At 37.9% G+C, this 22,626-nt stretch overlaps 1 protein-coding gene across 1 annotated transcript; it reads right to left on the bottom strand.

Annotated features, from left to right (window-relative positions):
- Positions 1–779: 779 nt before the first annotated feature.
- ppef2 (protein phosphatase, EF-hand calcium binding domain 2) lies at positions 780–21,047 on the bottom strand. The gene is made up of 17 exons (XM_031904867.1): positions 20,900–21,047; positions 20,203–20,229; positions 15,920–16,047; positions 13,005–13,062; positions 11,488–11,663; positions 10,745–10,859; positions 9,504–9,550; positions 8,179–8,345; positions 8,062–8,098; positions 7,403–7,552; positions 6,570–6,971; positions 5,952–6,137; positions 5,499–5,641; positions 5,020–5,126; positions 3,160–3,323; positions 2,983–3,070; positions 780–2,195 (listed from the first exon to the last, which is right to left on the bottom strand). Exons 1-17 carry the CDS (start codon positions 21,045–21,047, stop codon positions 1,993–1,995), a joined length of 2,346 nt encoding a protein of 781 aa, XP_031760727.1. The 3' UTR covers positions 780–1,992.
- Between the last annotated feature and the right edge of the window lie 1,579 nt (positions 21,048–22,626).

The following is a 22,626-nucleotide window of genomic DNA, read 5'->3' as shown; positions in this document are numbered from 1 at the left end:
TTGTTCATATTATGTAAATGTACTAGCATTTAAAATTAAATTATATACAGTATGTAGATCTATTTTTGATAGTCCAGTATTCGTAGTATGCAAAGCAATTGTGCAACAATTGTTTGCAAAGGTGCTACAGGGATTTAAAGGGTAAGTTTAGATTAATGCCCTGAAATGCTTTGTCTTGCCTTGCAAATTTAGGTAGCTTGCTTTACGCTCTTCCAAAAGTATATTATTGCTCTTTGGTTATCTTGCTTCAAAGGAGAAGGAAAGACTAATAAAGAGTTAATCTCAAGCTGCAGGCATACCTTCAGTAAGTAAGTCAGTAAGGTGCCCTTAAGTCTCCCCATATTTCACCTGTTCAGATGATCAGAAGCCAAACAGGAAGAAAAAACTCTGAGCTGAGAGAGTGAGTTCTTAGCATTTTTGAGGGAGAGAGCTGTGTGTCTCTGGCAGAGGAAAACAGACGCAACAAATCTTTTGACAGAGAACTTGCAAATAGAAAGAAGTTTCTGTGAGTGCTTATGGCTGTATTTACATAGGCCTTTCTGATAAAGCTTACTTAGTTTTTACCTTTAATCATGGGAAATAATATTGTGAACCCCAACCTGTCATGCATAGGAGCACCCACATCAATATGGAGAAGTGTGAACTTTGGTAGCGGGAGTACCTGCCAAGTAATTCTTGAATTTAAATTACAACCTAGGGTCCTAGTAACCCCATAATTTAAAGTCATAATTTATAAGCAGAAGACGCAGAAGAAGAAAAATGCTGACATTTTTGTTTTCTTATTTATTTACAAGATAGCCCAAAGAAAAAAGCAAAAATAATAGGTAATGATTTCAGGCAAAGACATAGGTTCACTTATGTGATCTACTGGCCAGAAAGCTTCAAAATCTGATAATACAATGCACCATTCCCTGTATTGTTTATTTAAACAATCTTTAACTCTCCATGATCTATTCCTCCTCTCTAATAAAAAGACAGTACGCAGATGATAACTAAACCAGCATAAATCCATGTGTTTATAGTGTTTAAATGTAATTTAGTAGATTTTACGAAAGGTTCTCCAAATTACAGAAATTCCTCTTACCTGGGAAACCCCCATTCTGGATAGCAGAAACCACACCTTTATACTATATGCCAATTTGACTTTGCACATACAAGAATTTTTGTTTCTCATATCATATAGCAGGAAATGAAAAGATTGCAGTTCTTTAAAATGGTTTTGTAAGGTGTCCAAAGAGCTTGAAGAACAGGCTAAGCCTTCATGTCACACCAGTTCACTTTCAAGTTCATAATCATTTTCTAGACATAATATATGTGAAGATGTAGTTGGGCTCTTACATGGCATTTGTACTGTTTTTTTGCCATGCACTGTATTTTTTAAAGCCACCACAGGCAATAAAGGAATTCATCTCCTCAACAGTTCTGTACTCTAAGGAGCACATGTAACTGCTGACCCAAAGGTCAGACTGAAGCCAATTAACTCCTGCATTAACCACGGTAAAACACAGTAGAAAATCCACTGCATATTAAATACAGGTAAAAATGACCTTCTGTAAGAGCTCACATACTATTTTCTGCATTTAACTACATGGCAGGGTCTTACCCATACTAACCTGTCTGGCAGTCAGTCCTGTTCATTTTTTTGGGACACAGAAACATGTTTATAAATATATAAAACCTAATTTAGCTGAAATATCACTATAATGATTGCTTTCTTAAATTTTCTTTCCAACTTTGTACTCAGTAATACAGTTCCTGTACTTTAAAGTGCAAAAAATACCATACAAGAAAATTAGCATTTTATTCTTTGTTTTAATCAGATAAGTAGCTTTTCTTAACTGCCAGATGCTTGGTTCATAAAGAACCCACCCAAGTACAAGCTCACACCCAGAACTTCAATTGTGTACCAAATTATTAGGAACATGTGTCATGTTATTTGGCATTTATCAGAACTAATGGATTTCTAGCCTTGGTTTCAGTGCAGAATTTTCTCTACATTTCTGATTCCTTGTCCTCAATATTTGGCTTGTCAACCAATCGAAAGGCTTCCAAAAACTCATTGATGTCAATATTTCCATCCTTGTTAAAGTCGATACTCCTGGCCATTTTACAGATGGCTTCATCACTGACCTCTATATTTAAGTGAGAGCTAAGCAGTTTCCAGGTGTGCTGGAACTCCTCAAAGGAAATAAGCCCTGAAAAAAGAAAAAAGGCTAAAAATGTGTCTTTTTTGCAAATATAGGTGTAACTGAAAGAATCACATCTATTAACCCTTTCTGTGCCAACAAGCTGGATTTTATGAACCTGCCAAAGACCATAATGGCTGTTGATGAAGTGAAATCTAAGATTCATGTTTAAGCTTACTAGTAACACACTTTTGCAACTGAAATGATCTTAAACCAAGAAAAACTTACAGAAAAGGGGTTTAACCATTAGAAAAGCATAACAATATAATGTTGGATTTAGAATTCATAACTGATTGATTATTATTGTGCACCACTGTGACATTTTGCCGCAACTCCTTGCAGAAACAAAGAAAAAGATATCCTATACTGAACTGTAACTGATGCAATTTGTCAGGCACTCAAAGATAAAGTAGTAACAAGTAGCTAGCTGCCCACAATTTAAGATTTCATGACACTCTAGAACCCAGCATAAGCTATAGTGGAACTTGTATAGTAAAGGGGCCAACATCATAAAAGAAACATGGTATAGGTAGTTCCTGGGTATGACACACTACATTTAATTGTGAGAGAAACTCAAAGCTTCGAAGGAGTCAGGTGATGGAACACAGAGTGAGGGAATTAAATTACCTGGGGACCGCTCCAGTTTTATGTGCATGAAGTAAACATATGTATTGGGCATTTGACAAGATGAGTTCATTTCATTATTTTATTGTTATTAGCTGTGTTCCCAATTTTAGCTTCTAGGCACCCTTCTACAGTCTACTAACTGGACAATAAAAATCAGATTTGCACTTACCTGAACTATCGCTGTCTATTATTCTGAATATCGTCTCTAAGTCTGATCTGTTTCTGTAAAGTGCTTCCAATAAACTATCATGTAAATGCTGAGAAAGATAAAAATATCATTAGCAATCATGCACATTATATATGACTAAAGCATATATACATTGACTAAAAATGGAATAGAGTATACCTCTTGGATTGGCTGACACACAGAAAGTTCATCAAACCATTCTCTGTATCTAAGCAGGCCCTCTGGAGAGCTATGGATAAGTTGTGGCCTCAGCATTCGCCATGGCAATCCCAAATTTAATACAGACTCCAACACGATTGCCCAGTCACTTAAATTAATGTAGCCTGCACTCAAACAGTAATAAAAATCATATAGGGCAACAGTGAAGTTTACATTAAGCAAATTAAATAGGACTATGTTGATAACTGGATTAATGAAGTAGATCAGGAAATACAATCATTGCAGTGGCTATCTGGTTATTGCTGCTGCATTTGCACTGCAAATTGTTTGCATGTTCTTTCCACACTCCAAAAACTTACAGGCAGACAAACTAACTACTGATAAAATGACTCTAGTGTGTGTGAATGTAATAGGGACTTTATATTGTAAGCTTTACAAGGGCAAGGATTGATATCACTAATGAACAAAAGGAGATGTTAATATATAAAGATATTAATGATTAACCTCTGCCCCATAAGCCCCATGATCTCTATACAAAGCTGTCCAAAATGAGAATACACTGAACATATAATCTTGGGGCATGCCATTGTGGGGCTGAGGGCACAGTCTGGTAACATAGTTGTTATATGGTATGATACCAAGAGACCCTGTACTGCAGCCAAAAAGTAGCCTACTGAATCTATAGGTGCCATATCTGGCCATCTTTAAAACACCTGTGTCTACATCAGGGGTCCCAAGCCTTTTTGACCCATGAGCCACATTCAAATATAAAAAGATTTTGGGAGCACCACAAACATGAAAATTGTGCCTGGGGGTGCCAAATAAGGATTGCAATTGGCTATTTGGTAGGCCCTATGTGAACTGACAACCTACAAGAGGCTCTCTTAGGCACTATACAACTTTTTATGCAACTAAAACTTGCCTCTAAGCCAGGAATTCAAAAATAAGCACCTGCTTTGAAACCACTGGGAGCATCCAAGAGGTTGGTGAGCAACATGTTGCTTCTGAGCCACTGGTATGTACAGGTATGGGACCTGTTTTCCAGAATGCACGGGACCTGGGGTTTTCCGGATAAGGGATCTTTCTGTAATTTGGAACTCCATAACTTAAGTCTGCTAAAAATCATTTAAGTATTGAATAAACAAAATAGGCTTGTTTTGCCCCCAATAAGGATTAATTATATCTTAGTTGGGATCAAGTACAAGGTACTGTTTTACAGAGAAAAAGGAAATCATTTTTTAAAATTAGAATTATTTGCTTATAATGGAGTCTATGGGACATGGCCTTTCCGTAATTCGGAACTTTCTGGATAACGGGTTTCTGGATAAGGGATCCCATACCTGTATATTTGTGTATCGGATCACAGTTCCATAATATAGCTAACTGTCAAGACTAATAAGCCTAGTTTATAGGGAGGATATAGAGCTGCAAAACACTGATTATCAGCAATTGCAAAGTGCTCATTAATCAGCATGCAACAGTATGTACCCCTATAATTACCTAATAAGCTTGGTTTCTATTAACTGGGGTGCTTGTAAATGCTTTGGTCCTGGGGTTTTCCAAATAAGTGGTATTTTCTTAAATTGAAGTAGCATAAATTATGGCTACTAAAAACATGAAGTTGCTATTAATTAAGAGTACGATCTTCATTATTACAAAGAAAAGTAAATCAGTAAATAAATATGAATTGTTTGATTAAACATTCTATGGAAAACAATATTCACATATTTTGGAGCTTTCTGAATAACTGATTTCCAGATATCTGTTTTCATTTAGCTTAGCAGAAATGGCATAATAGAGTTTAAATGTTGTTCCAAGCTGAAAAGTAATACGCGTAGTTTCCTTGCTTTTTAATCTTACCTGTTTGATTGTTGTCATAGTTTCTGAAAGCATTCATTAGATCTGATTTATGAGCAAAGAGCTTTTCTCTTAAGGCTCTGAGGGCAGACTCCTCTACTGTGCTTACTCTGGAAATCAGGCAAAGAAAAACACTGTATCAAATAGTGGTATTGATATTTCAGTTGTGAACAGATCCACAATGGTCAGATATACATAGAACCTCTAACACCTCTACCACATTATATAAAACATCACTGTTTTAACAGAAAGAATACCACTTTGTTTCTTGGTAATTTTATGTGATATGGTTTAAGCATAATTAAACTTGATTGGATATACTGACTGTATAACATCAGTTCCAGCAACTGGGCTACCTTTCAAATTGTATCTAATTCACCACTGTTCCTCAAAGCCCTTTTCTACGTTGTAAAACAGGTACTGTCTTTAAGCTCCCTATTACCCAAATTGCCAAATGTAATATACATGGTACTCTTAGATACCTTTGTCTCAGGGTCAAATTATTAGTCAGCCTGCTTGCTTGGTATTGCACAAAGTGTGGTACAAGGTCAGGTCCAAGTTTGACAAAAGCTCCTTTATTGCTCCCCACTTCATAGTAATTTGAGGCAGAAAATATTGTAAGTACCTAAAGAGAATAATAAACATGTTACTGAACAATACTTTGACCCTGGACACAACTGCACAAAAGTGCACCACTTAGTGCTCATTTAAAAACACGTGTGTCCAGGGTCTGGCTTCACTCTGCATCTAGTGCTGGCTTGGCTCTGCCAATAAGTGCAAATTGGACAGTCCTTACTTTCTTTACTTTACCTAATAGGTCTGCATGTAAGAACTTGTCTTTACTTTAAGCATTCACCAATTTTATCACCAGTATTTCCCATAAAGTACAGTATGTTTTATGCACACTATGCCCTGCAGCATGCAACTGAGCTTACCTTTCCACTGTGGCAGAACTCATAGCCTTCTTGCTTACACTCATGGGAGCGAATCAGCATCTGCAGACCATGTTTCTGTAGGATTTTTTCTGTCACATCAGGTCCAAAGTAGCACCCTCCTCCACGGACTGTGTTAGATTTGCAGCCATCTTGTGGTATGGGATCACTCCACAATATATCGACAATCTGCATAATAATTAACATAACAGATCATCACAATTTTATCTGCTACAATCAGAGGAAACATTTTTTACTGAAGGTACAAACATTTGTAGATGTTGTTAAAGGGGTAGTTCACCTTAACTTTTACTGTGTTATAGAATGTCCTATTCCTAGCAAATTTGCAATTGGTCTTCATTATTTATGCCATGTGTTTCTGCCTCTTTCCAGTTTTCAAATGTGGGGCACTGACCCTAGCAGCCAAAAACTATTGCTAATTATGGTCACAATTTTATTGTTATTGTTAATTACGTTTTTTAATTATGTTTTTTAAAAAAATGCATTCTTAAAATTGTGCAGAATTTTGATAACTTAAGGCTTAGTGAAGAGGATATGTAAATTCTATTGTATAGCTCTGTGCAATATGTTGGTGTAAATAAATATTTGATCATACCATACCTGTTTCTTTTCCTCGTCGTCTATGTCACATTCATGCATTTCACCAGATTCAGAGTCAGACTCTGATACGGAGGCAGAGCCGTCTGGCTCTACATAGGTCTGATTAAATCCAACCTGCCTTCTACATTTTTCAAGCTCTTCATCCACAGACTTCCGGACACGCTTAGAAATCGCCTTCCTGTCAATGGTCATGGTGGTGGGGCTACTGGCAGACCTTTTGCCCTTATAGGCTGGTATCAGATGGGGACTTGGACTGTATGAGAAGGACCCACTCCTTGGAGAAGGCCACGTGGCTACTAAATTATGACTCTTGTTGTCATTTGGGCATTTTCCCTCACTTGGCTGTATGCCTATTTGTTTATTCTTCTCTTTCTTTTTATGGGGCCTCAAAGTTGATGCAAACTAGAGAAAAATTATTAAACCATATTCCATCAGGATAGGGATTTAGAAAGAAGTTTAATAAAAATGTTAAATATTCATCTTTTGTTGAGCGAAAACAAAATTATGATACCAGGGGATAAAGGGGATGAGGGAATTGAAGGAACAATGTGAGGGTGGATAGAGAGAAAAAGAAAAATATAGAAAAGCAATTAAAGGAGAAAAAGAAGAAAAGGAGAAAGTTGTTGGGAGAAAGAAAGTTAAGATAATGAAAGGAGAAGAGACAGAGTGGAATAATAAGACAATGGTGCAGAGAAGAGCAGGAGGGAAAGTCAGAAGAGGAAAGGAGTGAGTTTGTGATCCTAAGTGGAAATTAGTATACAGTAAATAATACCCTTAGACAAAAGAGCACCTTATATCTATCAGAATCCATTGGGTTGGAGACACTATATTACCTTGTGCCGTTCAATTTTTGACAGTATCTCCAAGTCTGTCGTGTCAGATACTCCTCCATGTGTAACCAGCACCTTCTGATCAATCAGGGTGGCTAGTGGAAGCCAACTAAAAACACTTTGCAACATTTTCAGGATTTTCTTTCCATGAACCTGACAATAGTGAAACCCAATTTAGTCACATTTAAATAAAACACATTTAATATCATAAAGACAAGATTTATAGATTAAGGTATTGCTTCCATAAAGGGGAACTAACCCCCCCCCCCCAGAAAAAATCCCCCATCCACTGCCCTCCCTGCTCTCTCCCCACAGAGTCTATTTCAGGGAATAGTGTCTCTGACACTAAAGCTGACCTCTACAAACAGAACAATGCGGTGGAGCTAGCAGGCACCATCTTCTCATCTTCTGTGTTTTTGGATCAGTTTGGCAACAAGGAGCCAGCAAGCTCCATGCTACTGAATTGATCCAAAGAGAACACAAATATTCAGAAGATGGCGCCTGCTAGCTTTGCAGAGACACTGTTCACTGAAATAGACTGCAGAGAGAGCAGGGAAGGGACTCATTAGATGGCAGTGGATAGGGCTTTTGACTGGGAGGGGGTTTAGTTCTCCTTTAAGGATTCTTTGCCCATAGATATATTTATCAGTTTATAAACATACCTTATATTTTTTCATGACTTCTTTTGTGAATCCATATCTAAAAGGAAAACAAAATTCCTCAAAGGCGATTGAAAAGGAAAATACTGAGTTGTTGCTATTATGTTTTTCCATCCTTACCTTAGATTCACAATATAGTCTTCATGGTTACCTCTGTTCAAATGAACAACTTTTGGGTAAACCAACTGGAACGCAAAGAGGATCATCAAGATCTCGATGGATTGTTTTCCTCTGTCTACAAAGTCACCATTAAAGATGTAGGGTTTCTCTGGAGATGGAAGACCATTCTGTGCGCAACATATTGAGCTTAATCAGCTAAGAATCTTACATAACCTTTCTCTTTTCTAACTAAAACATATACTATTTTTTTACCCAATTTTAATTTCATAAACAGGAAAGTCAAGTTGTGCATGTGGTGTCCATAACAGCCTGTAATGCACATGCTGTGTTTGACACAAGTACCCAACCTTCTAACATAGACAGGGTCATACTGGACCTGCGGGGCACTGGGAAAAAAACTAGTGGGCCCTGTGGCCCCCTGCCGACTCCAGGCCCACTCCTTCTGCAGCCACCAATGCATCTCCCCATGGGGTGGGGCCCCCCAGAGACTACTGCCCCAGTCCAACCCTGAACATGGCTACAAGAACCAAAGCAGGCCAGCAGAATCACTTTCTTCCAGGAAAGGTAAGAGGGTAGGATCAGTGGCGGGAGGGGGGGGGAGGATGGAAAAATAATTGATTACATATGGGTAGCTTTCAGAAAGGATCTGAATAGCAAGATATGCAATTGTATAACAGGAACATCTAGGTATAAAAAAAAGCAGAATAGTAAGGTAGGTAAGCATGAACTTCTTCTTCTGTAGTCATAGCTAACTTATTCATGCACAGTCAGAAAAGAGAAACTTTGAAATATGTTAGTTCTTTATAAATACGTGTTAATCTGCCACTACTCTGATCCACTGAGGATGTTGCCAATAGCACCCACATGCATTTTTAGAGATTAGGAATCAACCATCTGCAGTTGCCACCCTCTCCATTAGCGACAGAGTCAGAGAATAAAGTCTCAGATTGAACTGTGCAATAGTTCATTTTTTGGTTACAAATTGCCCATAGCTAATATAAAAAAACTCTAGAAATGGCACACATGCAGGAGGTTGGAAGTTGCGAAAGGGGGCCCCACTGTCGATTAGATTTGGGGTCTATTCTTCTTTGCTGCTTTTGAATACTCCTAGAACAGTGGTGCAGTGATCAGCACTATTTGTTCTCAAGCAAGGTGATGAAGTTTCCAAAAAATAACTAAATAAAACAAATTTTAAATTATGATGGGGGATTCAAAACCAAAAGTCTGATCCATATAAAAAATAAAACCTAATGAGGTGAGTGACATGCTGTAATAAACTTAAATAAACTGCTAAAACCATGGGAGAGGTATACCGCACAACATACCTTGTAAAATATCAAAAACAGATCATCCAATCTTCCATGTAAATCCCCTTTAACGAAAAAAAAGAAATAAGATTACAAAAAGTATTAGAAAAAGAGAAAAAGGGGAACTCCACCCAATTAAATAGACAAAATATATTCTAAGCAAATTCTTAAAATGCAAATGCAAAAATTGATCAACATGATCTATAGGTAAGTTTTAAGGTACATGAATAATTTGAAGAGCAGTTTTTGGTGTCAATATTGGTAATTAAGTGTCAATGCTTTAAACTATATTGTGCAAGATTTAGGGTGAGGGCAGACGAAGCGCATATCTCCTTTTCTCAGCCTTGTGCTTTTCTGCTTGGCTGAGAGAAGCAGATCCGATTCCATATGCCGCTTTTGCATGTTCCAGGCCGACACTCTAGCTGTTGTCATAGGTTTTAGTGCACATACACAGAGTGGAGTACGGAAACCAGGGGCAGGCCAAGCCGACCGGGTGCCCTAGGCAACCTGGTTGGCCACCTTGCCCCCCCCACTGGTTGCGATGGATCATTGCCCCTACTGCATAATGACAAGCAGCGGGGGCAATGACTAAAGAGAGCTGTTAAGGTCAGGGTTGTTTTCTCTGGAAAAAAGCTGCATGCAGGGGGACATGATTACTCTGTTGCACAAATCAGATCTCCAGACAAGGCCCAGTTGCCACAATACCTCACATGTTGTTATGAAAGGGTTTGTAAAGTGCAGAAGGTGTTGGGAATCGAATACCACATTTAGACTAAGTATTAGCCTGAAGAATAATATTTTGCACTGGAGCTAAACATAAAAAATGTATGAACGTGCCATGAATGTCCTTACAAAGGGGAACTAAATAAGCATTGTTATAAGTCCTCTGTGTATGAGGTTTTTAAATGGGAATCTTATGATAATGAATTAAAAGTTAGGTCTTAGCCAAAATCTGTATAATTGCCACTGTGGAGATAATTTGAGAGATTTCTGTTGGGGCAAGGGCAGAGAATCGCATGCTGACATTTTTTTTTACCTCCGGATCATTGTTATATCCTATTCTGTCTGTGTGATGGGCTAGGGACCAAAACATATGTAACATATGTAATAATAAATAGCAGCCTATCAGATGTTACTGATTAACTACATGAAAGCAAATAACTGATGGCTGCATGGATTACCACACCTGAAGTAAACTTTGTACCTGTTATTACATGGCTCCAGTATCATGCAAATTAAGGCTCCCATTTAAATCTTACCACATATGGTGATTTCTTTGCCATAGCTGGTTGAAATACGTTTGATATTTGGCAGCTGCTTAAGATATTTCTTTGTCTCGTGCAGGAGATGTAAGACATAACGAGAATGAAGCTGCTACTAGGAGAAACATTAAGTGTTAAAGAGTGAATAAAGATCAATCTGAAAATATAACTGAAGGTTTCTTTCTCCTGTCCATCATTGTACAGGTATGGGATCCCTTATCCAAACACCCATTACCCAGAAAGCTCTGAATTATAGGAAGGCTATCTCCTATAAAGTACATAAAACAGCAACTTGAACTTGATCCTAATAATAATAATACTGGAAAAACAATCCTATTGTGTTTAAACGACTTTTAAAAGATTAAAGGTATGATGATCCAAAAAATGCAAAGATCACCAGGTCCCAAATATTCCAGTTAATAGTCCCTATTCCTATACTATCCATAAAGGTGTTTGCCAATCAGGATTTTAGAGGAATATTTTGGATCAAATTATGCTTTTATGGGTCAACTATGTTAAAACTACAAGATTTTAGTGGTCACATGGGGATGGCTGCGCATCTTGTACCTGTACCTAACCAGAGTTATGTTACTGACAGCAAATGCTTGATTTATAGTTATGGATTACTGGAAATATGCAGTTTAGCACCTAAACAGTAACTAAGGGCTCCAGTGCTATAATATTTATTTCAGGGCTGGTTCAACAGGAAGACAGAATGGGAGTAATCATTGGATACTTACTTGATTTTGTTTGAAAGCTTCCACTAAGGCTGTTGCATGAGTAGGTTTTATAGGGAAGGAGAGATGGGGGCCTGTATATGACTCAGGCACCTCAATTGTTTCATAATCACAGTATTTCTCTAGCTCAGTGTCTTTGAAGTTCTCTTCTTCTGTGAATATGCGGCAGATGAAATCCCCTTACAATTTACAAATAAACATAAAGTAATTAACCAAAGAAGGCATGAATGCATGCAACAATATACAATATTACTAGGAAAGTTAATATTGTACAAAATGTACATCTTGCAGTATCACCAGTTTCAGACTGGCTTGCCAGGGTACCAGGACCAGCTGCCCACACAAAACTTGTCATTTTGCGGCCACTCTGGTTGCTGTGATATTCAGTGCCTTCTAGGCTATAGTAATCAGTAATATTTGAACAACAACCCAAGGTTTTTTAGGGCTCCTGCTGGTGAAGCCTTGATTTCACATGTAATATGAAGAATATTTTTTATTTTAGTGTATTAAAAGGGGCACAAGAACCCCAGGCCCCTCCTCAATTGCATAACTGACTCTTTTCCCACCTTAACTGTACCCCTGAGAGTCCAGAACTGCACAGCTATGTTGGCAGCCACCATCTTTAGCTGTAAGTCTTCTAGCTTGAATTTTGGTGATTGGTGAGTAGGCTCATGTGCACTGGAAGCCAACTAGTGGTTCTGGGACAATGTACATGCTCCCGGACACAATTGCTACTTACCCACACTTCTGAAAGTGCTTAAGTTGCACAGTTAAAGGGGACCTCCAACTAAAACAAATATTTTTGCATCAATAAGGTTTGTTTGTAAACTACAGCAATGACATTGAAAGATAATTAATGGTTGCTATATAAATATTCAACTGATAGTTGCAATGATACAATTAGCACCTCTGTTAGTTAATAAGCCCCAACGTGTATATATTTACAAGACACCCATACTTTTATGCTCATCCATACTGTTCCTGGGGCTTACAAATTAAAATGTATGTTACACAACTATAAGCATTAATTAATGCTGGAATAAAAAAAATATTGATTTAAAGGGCATGTCAACCCCAAAAATAATGTTTTGCATAATGAAAGAAAACATAATTCTAAGCAACTTTCCAATATGAAATAATTAAAAATTTGTAGTGCTTTAAACGTTATTTGTAAATGTAATTGCTATTGAAAGCTGCATTTGCTGTTGTTACATGGTTGTTACATTTTAAACAATGTTGCAAAGGTCTTGCTTCTCCAGCAATACAGGTCTGTCAGTCTGCTGCCTTGTGTTACAATGTTTCAACAGTCTGAGCCACCAGGGCAGAGAATAGAAAAGGACAGGCAAGCACTGCTTCTAATAGCAATTATAAATACAAATAACTCAAAAACCATTACAAACTTGTAATAAATGTATATTGCAAAGCTGCTTAGAATTTTGGTTTCTTTTATTAGGCAAAAAATTATATTTTGAGTTGCCTTGTCCTTTAAGCACTGTTACATAGACAGAGTAGTGACTTACTTTCTTTACTGTTGTCAGGAGTAAAGTGATCCATAAGCAAGTTGAAGAAATCATAAAGCTGTAAGAAACGAAACAAATCCAAACAGACATCAATTTGCTTACTGCATCAGGGTAAGGGAATGCTCCCTTATGTCTGTGAATTATAATAATGTGTTTGGCAAGATATAGATTAAAGATGACAACATTTCTGAAATGGAATCCCCTATGGCAGAAACGGAAGTGCAGTTCATGGTGTTTTTAGCAAAGATTCATATTTTTTAACCAGAAATTCGAAAAAACTAAATTGTATTAATGCTCACTCTACAAAAATCTAAGGTACGTGTAGAACACATATGGTACAAGTAGGCACAATTGCTACTTGCCTATTTCTTCTACCCTTGTGCTTTTTGTGCTTACATTAGAGTTTCAGTGAGGCATTGCAGGTAAAAACATGCAGATTTCTCTGTTTTTTTTTTTTTGCACTTTGCCCAGCTTCGTAATCAATCCTCATATCTATCTTTCCCCTGACACAATCTACTCTTTAAGCTTATAAATACCCTTAACCTTCTTAGATCTTTACACCTATATATGTGTCTCTGCTTCTCAGTTTATCTTCTGTCTCGACAACCCTATATATAACTTACTCTCACTTTCTGCATTACGAAAGTGACACATGAAATGCCCTTTAGTATCAAATCCCCAGCATCTTGTTAAGGAAGCTTCTTTTTTCCCAGCTCACAGAAGAATGTTGACAAGATTAAGGCCTTGTGATTCATGCATGGAATCTGGGTCAACAAGGCATTAAATTGGCTTATTACTTAGTAAACTGCTAAATGATACAATGAGAAGCTTCACCTTATAGTGCCTGTTTATAGGCAAAATGATTTTAATGGTAAGAATAACTGACTTCAATTTTGGGTGAAAGATGATTCTGACAACTTATAAAGGTAACATTGTAAATATAGTACAACCAAGAGCTAAACTACATAAAAGATTCTGCAGGATGGTAGGCAGATGGGTTAAATGGGATTGAGAGAAAAATCTGATGTTACTTGGAAACTTTGCCATCTGACATGACACACCTGTCAAAAGGGAACGCTGCATGCTGTGTTTGCATCCATCAAGATAAAATCTAATGGTGTCTGACAAACACTGAAATACATTGACTGTTGTATTTTGAGGCAGGAACAAAACCTGCCATCCAACTTTATCTGATTCAATTTGCATTACAGTTGTGGGGATCAGATTTTGAAGGATCCTACGGGAAGAGCCCTACAGCCAGCAAGGAGATAAGGTTACTATGTAGGTAGGCCAAGGCAGAGAAATGAGCTTCTGGTTCTAAACATTCAGCTACACTATATTCAGAGCACCTACTATTATCACCTCTGAGCAGCATGCATTTAACAAGGGATACTGGGAATATAAATTCTGCAAATGGTAAGTAGCCCAGAGTTAAATTAAACTGCTCAGTACAGTTCTTTCCACCCAAACGTGTACCTGCTCTTTCAGTTTACAGTCTTCCCTGGCAGATTCCGGACAGGCAGTGGGTCTGGGGCAGACCAGCATTTCTCCCAGTGTCCCCCTGGCCCAGTCCCACCCTGGATATTTGTTCATAAAAAACTAAAGCTGCTGGAAGTTGTGCATGAAAGAGAAAATACTGAGATGGAGGTTTGTCAAATTGTCAAAAAAAAACAAGAAAAAAGAATGTATGGATAGTGAAACTTGTAGGCATGTAGAAGAGAAGAGGCCTAATGTTGAGTATGAAAGTGAAGGTGCTGGAAGTTGTTCATTATAGTGAATATGCTGATAAGACACCTATATTACTGTTTTTGTATGGTTAGACTTGTATAATACTTTTTTAATACCAATAGTGAATTCTGATATATTATTGGTCCATGTTACGGGTTTCTTATTTACTAATCTTGAAGTACTCTCAATGTACTTTATTTACATTATTTACATTATTTACACTATTTAGTTATGGGTCTGACACACATTTATGCTTATTCTCTTATGCAACACTTGCATTTTTAGTTCTATGTCAAAGTCATTTTTACGCATGTATTTTATCTTACAGATAGCACTTCTAACAGTTGCGGTCCTAGCGTTTCCTAGGTTACGCGTTCCTTATTTAGTGAGCGGCCCTCTCTATAGATAACTCGCTCAACTATTGCAGCCCAAGCGTCTCCTGGGTTACGTGTCCGTTACTTTATTAGTGGCTCCCTACGTTTAGTGCACGTGTCAGTGTTGCTATGACTACGTGTCTTCGCTTCAGCGAGTCACACTTCCGGGTTCCGGGTTCAACGCGTCTCCTAGGTGACGTATACCTTCTTGGACGAGTGACCACCCCCACTTTAGGTGCGACATAATCGTCACTATTACCACCTGATACATACACTTCCGGTTTCATACCGGTGCTGCCGTTTAGGGTTGATTAACCTCGTTTATAATATAGTTTATATGGCCATTGTTGGGACATTTCCTGTTTGCTCCTGAGGAAGCGTGCAGTCAGCACGCGAAACGCGTTGAGCTACCATTGACTCTTCTTCTGTTCCATGTTTTTACATGTCTACTACATTGTAAGTAGCCTGCACTGTTCAGGATTTTAATATAATAAACGTTTTTACACTATATCTTGCCTTGTTCTCCATCCTATATATATTGTGGATTGGATCCCTCTTCTATCAATGCCCGGTTGGGATGATTCTACATGCCTTTTTTATAAGTTGATCTGGTGAGCAGATATAGATTCTATATTAGCCTATGGTATTGGGGCCACTTTACCTAAGCATTGGTGTTTTAATTAAGCACACACTTCCTTTATCAATCTTTGAATTTTTTTTTTTATTATATTGATCTGCACTATATATTTCTTTTTATTTTTATGCGCTTCCACCAACACTATTGCACATATAACCTATATTACTGAGCATTACTTTGATTTGGTCTTGCTCCCCAGTGTACTCTATGGATTGGAAGATACTCCAGGTGCATCTTCTTCTTACTTCCATTTGAGCAATGTACCGTCTGTACCAGCGTTGAATTAATACAGCCGATTTGAAAGCTACAGAATAAAATCACATATTAGTTACACAATGATCACCTGTTTTTGTTGAAGTTAATGACAATCTAAGAAAGAAAGAGTTAAACTGGTAAAATTAGTTTATGCCAACATTTTGCCAAAAAACAAAAAACCCTATGACATTGTAAACTTGTTGTTTAGTGTAAATAGAAATTTTACTTCAAAGTACAAACTCATCTTTAGCCCTTCATTAGACTACCGTAGTTATAAACATTACTGTAACTGCATATACTGTATATAACTGCTTAAAGGGGTGGTTCACTTTTAAGCTCATTTTTAGTATGTTATAGAATTACCTATTCTAAACAACTTTTCAGTTAGATAATGCTGTTTTAGTTTTTGAATAATGTTGTTTATAGTTTTATAATTATTTACTTATTATTTATTTATAGTTTTAAAATGGGGGTCACTGACCCAGGCAGTCAAAAATTATTGCTCTGTGAGGCTACAGTTTTATTGTTATTGTTACTTTTTGTAACTTTTTTTTCTATTCAGGCCCTCTCCTATTCATATAACATATATAACTAAATAACTGCTGAAACTCCAAACTGGAGAGCTTCCGAACTGAAGATGAAATAACTAAAAACTACAAATAATAATTGCAAATGATCTCAGAATATTAGTCTCTACATCACATTAAAAGTTAACTCAAAGGTGGATAACCTCTTTAAACTCTGCCATTTAAATCATAGGCAACAGCAGGCTTAAAAATGTTTTGCATCCAATAAGGATTATTTATATCTTAGTTGGGATCAATTACAAGGTACTGTTTTATTATTACAGAGAAAAAAGAAATCAGTTTTAAAATTTTGAATTATTTGATTAAAATGGAGTCTATGGGAGACAGGCATTCCGTAATTCGGAGCTTTCTGGATAACGGGTTTCCAGATAAGGGATCCCATACCTGTACCTCAAAAATGTGGTCTAAGCTTTTTCATATTGAATTTGATCTGGTTTTATTGATTCCAAATACCTGAATGAAGGCAGCACTGATTTGTAATATTTACATACCTGGAATTAGCCTTGGAGAAAGTCTTTAGTAACAAATTTCTTAATTATATCAGGCATAGAAAAAATATTTACAATATTATAATAATACGCAATAAATACATGGTCTACCCTGCATATATACACTGCTCAAAAAAATAAAGGGAACTCTTAAACAACACAATGTAACTCCAAGTCAATCACACTTCTGTGAAATCAAACTGTCCACTTAGGTAGTAACACTGATTGGCAATCAATTTCACATGCTGTTGTGCAAATGGATTAGAATTATAGGCAATTAGCAAGACATCCCCAATAAAGGAGTGGTTCTGCAGGTGGTGACCACAGACCACTTCTCAGTTCCTATGCTTTCTGGCTGATGTTTTGGTCACTTTTGAATGCTGTTGGTGCTTTCACTCTAGTGGTAGCATGAGACAGAGTCTACAACCAACACAAATGGCTCAGGTATTGCAGCTCATCCAGGATGGCACATCAATGCAAGCTGTGGCAAGAAGGTTTGCTGTGTCTGTCAGCGTAGTGTCCAGAGCATGGAGGCGCTACCAGGAGACAGGCCAGTACATCAGGAGATGTGGATGAGGCTGTAGGAGGGCAACAACCCAGCAGCAGGACCGCTACCTCCGCCTTTGTGCAAGGAGGAACAGGAGCACTTCCAGAGACCTGCAAAATGATGGTGGTATGAGGGCCCGACGTCCACAGGCGGGGGTTGTGCTTACAGCCCAACACCGTGCAGGACGTTTGGCATTTGCCAGAGAACACCAAGATTGGAATATTCACCACTGGTGCCCTGTGCTCTTCACAGATCAAAGCAGGTTCACACTGAGCACATGTGACAGACGTGACAGAGTCTGGAGACGCCGTGGAGAATGTTCTGCTGCCTGCAACATCCTCCAGCATGACTGGTTTGGCAGTGGGTCAGTAATGGTGTGGGGTGGCATTTCTTTGGGGGGCCTCACAGCCCTCCATGTGCTTACCAAGGGTAGCCTGACTGCCATTAGGTACTGAGATGAGATCCTCAGACCCCTTGGGAGACCATATGCTGGTGCGGTTGGCCCTGGGTTCCTCCTAATGCAAGACAATGCTAGACCTCATGTGGCTGGAGTGTGTCAGCAGTTCCTGCAAGACGAAGGCATTGATGCTATGGACTGGCCCGCCCATTCCCTAGACCTGAATCCAATTGAGCACTTCTGGGACATCATGTCTCGCTCCATCCACCAACGCCATGTTGCACCACAGACTGTCCAGGAGTTGGTGGATGCTTTAGTCCAGGTCTGGGAGGAGAGCCCTCAGGAGACCATCTGCCACCTCATCAGGAGCATGCCCAGGCGTTGTAGGGAGGTCATACAGGCAGGTGGAGGCCACACACACTTCTGAGCCTCATTTTGACTTGTTTTAAGGACATTACATCAAAGTTGGATCAGCCTGTAGTGCTTTTTTTCCACTTTAATTTTGAGTGTGACTCCAAATCCAGAGCTCCATGGGTTGATAAATTTGATTTCCATTGATAACTTTTGTGTGATTTTGTCGTCAGCACATTCAACTATGTAAAAAACAAAGTATTTTACAAGAATATTTCATTCATTCAGATCTAGGATATCTTATTTTTATGTTCCCCTTATTTTTTTGAGCAGTGTATATTTGTTATAGATGAAGAAATTGATTTATGATCTAAAGCTGGTACAGGTATGGGATCCTGTTATCCAGAAAGTTCTGAATTATGAGGAGGCCAACGCCCATAGATTCCATTATAAGCAACTAATTCACATATTTTAAAATTATTTCCTTTTTTTCTGTCAAGTACCTTGTACATGATCCTAACTAAGAAATAATGAATCCATACTGGAGGCAAAAACATCTCATTTGGTTTTTTTAATATTTTAATGATCTTAATGGAGACAAAATGACAGAAAGACAGCTTCATCTGGAAAACCCCAGGTCCCAAGCCTTCTGGATAATAGGTCTCATAACTGTATTCTCTTTTATGCTGCCAGACATAAGACTAAATTTTACATGTAATTACATGCATAAGCAGGGTCAGACTGGGGTGTGCGAGGTCCTCCGTGACTGCTACCCCAGGGGCCCCCACACACCCTTTGGGGCCCCCCGACTGCCTGCTCACCCAAAGCCAGTCCCTTCCCCCCTGCATGAGTACCTTATACTTTGCCACAATCTGGGGAGGGAAGCCAGTGGGGGAGCAGCAGCAGTAGGGAGCGACAGGCAAGGATCGGATCTGGGTCAGCAGAGGCCACATGCGACCGGGGCCCATCAGGTTTTTTTTATGGTGTCCTGCCGGCCCTGTCCGACCCTGAGTATATGATATATGTTCCAGAAAACTTAAAGACATGGGGTATCTTTCTGTAATTTTGTTCACCAAACCTTAAGTCAGCTAAAATTCCCATTAAACAAACCCAATACTACTGTTTTGCCACCAATATGGATTCATGCAGCTTAGAATCAAATACAAAGTACTGTTTTACTATTACAGAGAAAAATTAAAACAATTCTCTTAAAATGAATTCTATTAGATTTGTAGGTAATGTGGGAAAAACTGAGAATTCTCTGATACTCTTAGCTAATCTATATGGTTAAGTTAACTATTTAGGACAGCCATCCTTTTAAAAGAAAAAGAAAGTTTCTAAATCTTTGGATATCCAAATAAATTACAACCTGTAGGCAGGCCTGAACTGTGATTCAAAATAGGTTTTGGTATTTCAAGTGCGCAGAGGCCCAAAAAGCCCCACCAGCCCAATAAAGAGTGACTGCCTATGGCATCTTATATTAGCCCCTCTGGCATTTGCCAGAATCCACAGATTGCCAGTCTTGGCCTACCTGTAAGTGCCACACAGCCATTACCAATGGAAATGTGCCATGTAATTTGAAGAACAGGTGTGTTAACAGCATGACATACATACATAACCTTCCCTTGTGTAACTGTTAGGAAAAAAGTACCTTCTTTCTAATTAACCATTAAAAGTAAAATAAGGTTAAAGGAAAGGATAAAGCACATATTTGAACATGGGAATTATTTTTGCTAATAGAGATAATTAAATTAAGAAAAAAAAGGAATGTTGGGTTTGCATCAAGCTATGCAGAAGAGTTGGCCTGCAAAACATTTGTATACAGTAAACCTACCCGTACCAGCTGGAACAAGTGTTGAACCTGCAGTAAAGCACAAGCATAATAAGCACTTTGGCATGGCATAAAAGGTAACAATAGTCACGGGAAGATGTTACAAAATAATGCAATACAAATTGATTATAAAATGGTATGCCTTCACATTCAAACACCGTTTGGTGTGTAACCTATAATCCCTGTCCACCCCAATACAGTACAGAAAAGGAGAAGTAGTTAGATCCATTTAAGTAGTACATTATCCATATATGTTCATGTGCTAAAAGAGATATGTACAACACAAGCATAAGTGCTAAATGATATACACTGATATAATGAAAAGATCTTTTCTGTTGTATATTCTTTATCCGTAAAAGTTCTAAATGTTGGATCAGCTTTTGAGGGACGGTTTTAACAGCTGCCTATAGCATAATATACCAGTTAGATCTTGAGCTTCTTCTGATTAATTCTGTTTCTCAGTCCCAGGATGACATAAACCAGTATCTATTAAAAAATCTACTAAAGGTACCCACTGAAAATGAGAGTATGATTAAATTTAATTAAAGTATAATTAAATTATGAACTGTGCCATCAGCTCATATGGTATAGTTAACTTTACATTTTTAAAAACAGTATCAGTGATCTTGTAGTTCACCTTTTTGGTTCCAGAAAGTGAGAAAAGGCTACTAAACATTATAGAAGATACAGCAGTTCATACCTTGATTTATGGAGGAAGCTGAAAAAATGGCATGGGAGAAAAAGGAAAATATTTTAAAAAAGATATTTAACTCATTAAAAACTGACTTTATATAGATCAAGCTGCATTGTCCTGTCTTGCTATTACCTGCTGCACTGTAGCTGTGCATCTCACTTTTCATTCAGAAAAGTTCACTTTTGCTTAAACACCACAAATACATTTGCATTGGCGGGTTGGTTTATCTTCAGTCTCATGGCTCTATGTTGTGTGTATACATAGTTACATAGGGTTGAAAAAAGACCAGAGTCCATCAAGTTCAACCCTTCCAAGTAAACCCAGCACCCACAAACCTATACTGACCCATCTATACACTCACATACATAAACTGTATATACAAACATTAATACTAACTGTAGATATTAGTATCACTAGATATTAGATATTAGTATCACTATCAATAGCCTTGGATACTAATTCATCCAGGCCCCTCTTAAAGGCATTAACAGAATCTGCCATTACCACATCACTAGGAAGGGCATTCCACAACCTCACTGCCCTCATTGTGAAAAACCCCCTACGCTGCTTCAAATGGAAGCTCCGTTCCTCTAATCTAAAGGGGTGGCCTCTGGTGTGCTGATCGTTTTTATGGGAAAAAAACAACATCCCCTATATGTCTATAATCCCCTCTAATGTACTTGTATGGCTGTCTCTATCTGAAATTAAGCTTTTGTTCACCTTTTTTTCTCCTGTGGGTGGAATGTCTTTTTCTGGAATCAGTGGAGCTTCCACATCCCATGATGTTTTCTGACAAAGATGGAAACTGCCTAAAAAAATTATAGTGATTGTGAATTATACTCAGACTTCTTGATATATCTGCAGAAGCAACTAAAGAATGAAATTGCTTAAAAAGTGACCGTGAAGTGACTACCTTATCATTGACATACTCTATTAGACAAGGTGTATACAATACCTAATGGATAAAAGAGGGGAAACCTCCTCAATAAAATCACTAACCTAAAGACAATTGCACATAGGTTGATTTCAAATTGTTTTCATATTTTCAAAAAGTTGTGTTTGGGTTCCCATTTAAATATGAACTAAAGCAATAACCATTTTTCTGCTTGGTAAGAATTACTGATGGAGCAAAAATCTTAATCCTTTCCTAATAGATGTCATAACCTTATGGGACAGATTCACTAAAGGCCGGTAACGCTTATCGCATGCTTTTTTTGCATTAAAAAGCATGCAATATTTAAGTCCCGATTCATCAAAATCATTTCGCGTGCGTTAAGACGCATATCGCATGCACAAAAAAACGCATTGCGTTAATTCTCGCATAGAAATAATACAGGAGTGCCTATGGCTTACAGTTGGCCTGCCCCTTACCTGGTGCACAGCACCCACATGCTTCTTACTGGCAAAATAATCATAACAACAGACAAGACAAAACTATAGCACTATATATAGCACAACCATGCCTGTATTTTTGTACAGGTTAGAGCAAATTTAACCATTCACCTACTTTTTACCTGAAGGTATGTGAATGAAAACATTAAGAAATGTGAAAGGCATAGCATAATAAATAAATTTCCTCCTGCAAATTTAATAAAAAGAGTCAAATATAAACTTCCTTACCTATTTAGTTTACAAAACAGCTAGATATGTCTGTTTTCGAGTGCAGCATTTTACATCCATTGTTTTAATTAGCACCTCCTGAATGTTTGAAATGAAGATTCACCAGACTTCAA

This window comes from Xenopus tropicalis, chromosome 1 (genome assembly GCF_000004195.4).
Source record: "Xenopus tropicalis strain Nigerian chromosome 1, UCB_Xtro_10.0, whole genome shotgun sequence".
Classification (NCBI taxonomy): Eukaryota; Metazoa; Chordata; class Amphibia; order Anura; family Pipidae; genus Xenopus; species Xenopus tropicalis.
The sequence above is the reverse complement of the archived record's forward strand: the minus strand, read 5'-3'. Positions and strand labels throughout refer to the sequence as shown.